At 61.1% G+C, this 2,960-nt stretch overlaps 1 protein-coding gene across 1 annotated transcript; it reads left to right on the top strand.

Moving 5' to 3' along the window:
* The first annotated feature begins 227 nt into the window (after positions 1-227).
* MYCTH_2304022 (uncharacterized protein) lies at positions 228-2,602 on the top strand. Its single transcript, XM_003662833.1, has one exon. It carries the CDS (start codon positions 343-345, stop codon positions 2,575-2,577), a length of 2,235 nt encoding a protein of 744 aa, XP_003662881.1. The 5' UTR covers positions 228-342; the 3' UTR covers positions 2,578-2,602.
* The last annotated feature ends 358 nt before the right edge of the window (positions 2,603-2,960 follow it).

Below are 2,960 nucleotides of genomic sequence, written 5' to 3'. Positions count from 1 at the left end.
AAGTCGAAGTCGAGGATCGCTCGTATTCTTCGCAAGACTTCCCCGGGCTCTCCTTGTCCGTGCCTCTTCGCCCACCGTTTGAGCTTAAAACACCCCCCACCCTTGATCTTACACTGGGTCTACTGGACATCGCCACCTGCCCCTCGCCAATCCCAATCCGCAATTGGAAAGGTGGGAGGGACTTCCGACAACCCTCCTTTTCCGCGCGCCTGCGCCGCCTAGACCGGTCCTTGCCTTTGGGTAAGCCGAGTCAATCTGGCAAACAATCCGGACCTTCGTCTTCGTCCTCTCTTGTGCCTGACGCCGATCACCCCCGTGCCGCTGCCCGGATTAGTCGCCGCCATGGCCGACTCCGAATCGATCCATGATGTGCCGGCAACGCCCCCGAGCACCACGGTCTCGAGCACCACGGTCTCGGACCGTGCCCCGACCGGCGAAGGGGGGGTCGGAAACCGACCAGAGCCGCAGCTGAAGAAGCGGGATAGACTGCTCCGCGGCCTGCAGCGCATGTCGTCGTCGCCCTCTCTAAACCGCTCCGGCCGCTCCCGGTCCGCAAGCAGCCCCTACAGCCTGAGCGGCACGCTCTCATGCGCCAGCCTGGCTTCAACCTCCTCCCCGTTTGGCCAGCCGAGTGTCAGCTCCTACTTTTCACAGCCGTCTGGCGCGGCAAGCTCTAGCGCCCAGACCTCGATTCCAACCAGTCCCATCGCCGAGAGGCCCGGTCAGGAAGCTCGGGAGGCATTGGAATCGGTTCTTGCCGCTCGGCCAGTCGGCTGTGCTACCCCCGCTCGGCCAACAATTTCCCTGCCGCCAAACGTCAGGAAGAAGACGACCACATTCAACCTCTGGGCCGACATGCCCCGTGAGCTCAAGATATATGTCCTCTCGTTCCTGAGGCCCAAGGAACTCGTTCGGATCTCCAGGGTCTCCCGCGAGTTTCACCAGATGTGCTTCGATGGTCAACTGTGGACGTGCCTCGACGCATCCGAGTTCTACAGGGAAATTCCCGCAGAGTCGCTGGCAAACATCATTGTCTCGGCCGGGCCGTTCGTGAAGGACCTCAACCTCAGGGGCTGCCTCCAGATGGAACACTACCAACGGGCCGAGGTGATGGTAAAGGCGTGCCGCAATCTCATCAACGCCACTCTGGAGGGATGCCGAAACTTTAAGCGCTCAACCCTGCATAGCCTGTTGAAGGCCAACGCGAAGCTGGCCCACTTGAATCTCACCGGCCTGCCCGCGGTGAACAATGCCACCTGCAAGATTGTGGCCAACTCTTGCCCGCAGCTCGAGACGTTCAATGTCTCGTGGTGCAAGCACATGGACGCCCGAGGGATCAAGTTCGTCGTTGAAGCGTGTCCGAAACTGAAGGACCTTCGAGCGGGCGAGATCAAGGGGTTCCACAACCCCGACGTTGCCGAGGCCCTCTTCCGCACCAACAATCTCGAGCGGCTCGTCCTCGCCGGCTGCGACGACCTAACCGACACGGCCCTGCAAATCATGATGCACGGCTCCGATCCGGAAACCGATTACCTGACCGGCCGCCCGATGGTTCCGCCCCGCAAGCTCCGCCACCTCGATCTCACCCGCTGCCTGCGTCTCACCGACGCTGGCGTCAAGGCCCTCGGTTACGCCGTCCCGAACCTCGAGGGCCTCCAGCTCTCGGGCGTCACTAACCTCACCGACGCCGCCCTCGAGCCGATTCTCGCTTCCGCGCCGCGCCTAACCCACCTCGAATTGGAAGATATTGCGCAGCTCACCAACTCCCTCCTAACCCAACACCTCGCCAAGAGCCCCTGCACGGCTCGGCTCCAGCACCTCAGCGTCAGCTATTGCGAGAACCTCAGCGACGTCGGCATGCTCCCCGTAATACGTGCCTGCACGCGCCTACGATCCGTCTACATGGACAACACCCGCGTCAGCGACCTCGTCCTCGCCGAAGCCGCCGCCATGGTCCGCAGACGCTGCCCCCGCCCTGCCAGCAAAGGTGCTCTCCCGACGGTCAGCCTCAGCCTGGTCGTCTATGACTGCCCCAACATCACCTGGACCGGCGTGCGCGAGGTCCTCAGCCGAAACACCGAGGCTCCCTGCCCGCCCGCCGCCGTCGTACGCGACGACCACGACGGCAAAGACGAAGAGGTCCTCACCAGCAGCGCCGCCGTCACTAGCACCCACACCCTTGATTCTGATTCTGTGGTCCCTGGCGACGGTCACCACGGTCGTCCGGCATTCGCCGTACCCGAGAAGGACCGCCTCCTCCCAGCCGAGATCATCACTCTGAAATGCTTCCACGGCTGGCAGATGACGGTCGACGAGCACACCAAGAGGGTGCTGAGGGGCGACGGGCCGGCTGCCAGGCGGCTGGAGCGGAAGTGGGCAGATTTCATGCAGGCCAACGAGGAGGCCGGGGCCGGCGGTGCGGGGGGCTGGAGGAGGAGGCGACGGGCGAGGGAGGCGCAGATGGCGCATGACGAGGAAGGCGGGGATGGTGGGATGGGTGCCGCCGGTGCGAACGATGCCGCGGCTTGGGGGGGGAGAAGAAGGAGAGCGAGGACGACGGGATGTACTGTCATGTGATCCTGTCTTTTCCTCATCATCATCCCTCTCTCTTCTTCTTTTCTTTCTTTTTATCTGGGTTTGTTTTCGTTGGGCTTACTAAGGCCTGAGTCGCTGACCTCGGGAAGGCTGAGCATGGCTGGCGAGGTCTGCGGTCCAGATGGTTTCACGCATGGATGGATGTGATCTTTATTTTTTCCCGGGTTAGCAACAAGGAAACGGAACACGCGGAGTTTAAGAAGGCGCATGGACTGGACTTGTTTCCCTTCCTTTCTTTTTTTTCTTTTTTCTTTCAAGCATATCTTGGCTTATTTTGGCTTTTTAGGCGCTTCACTAGCATTGGATTACAAGCATGACAACGAGCATTGAAATTTGCCTGGATTTTTGGCCCTACTTTGTTTGGC

This window comes from Thermothelomyces thermophilus, chromosome 3 (assembly GCF_000226095.1).
Source record: "Thermothelomyces thermophilus ATCC 42464 chromosome 3, complete sequence".
In the NCBI taxonomy this organism is placed as follows: Eukaryota; Fungi; Ascomycota; class Sordariomycetes; order Sordariales; family Chaetomiaceae; genus Thermothelomyces; species Thermothelomyces thermophilus.
The sequence above is the reverse complement of the archived record's forward strand: the minus strand, read 5'-3'. Positions and strand labels throughout refer to the sequence as shown.

Coding starts and splice junctions, on each gene's coding strand:
- MYCTH_2304022 (XM_003662833.1), top strand. CDS start 343: ATGGCCGACTCCGAATCGATCCATGATGTGCCGGCAACGCCCCCGAGC.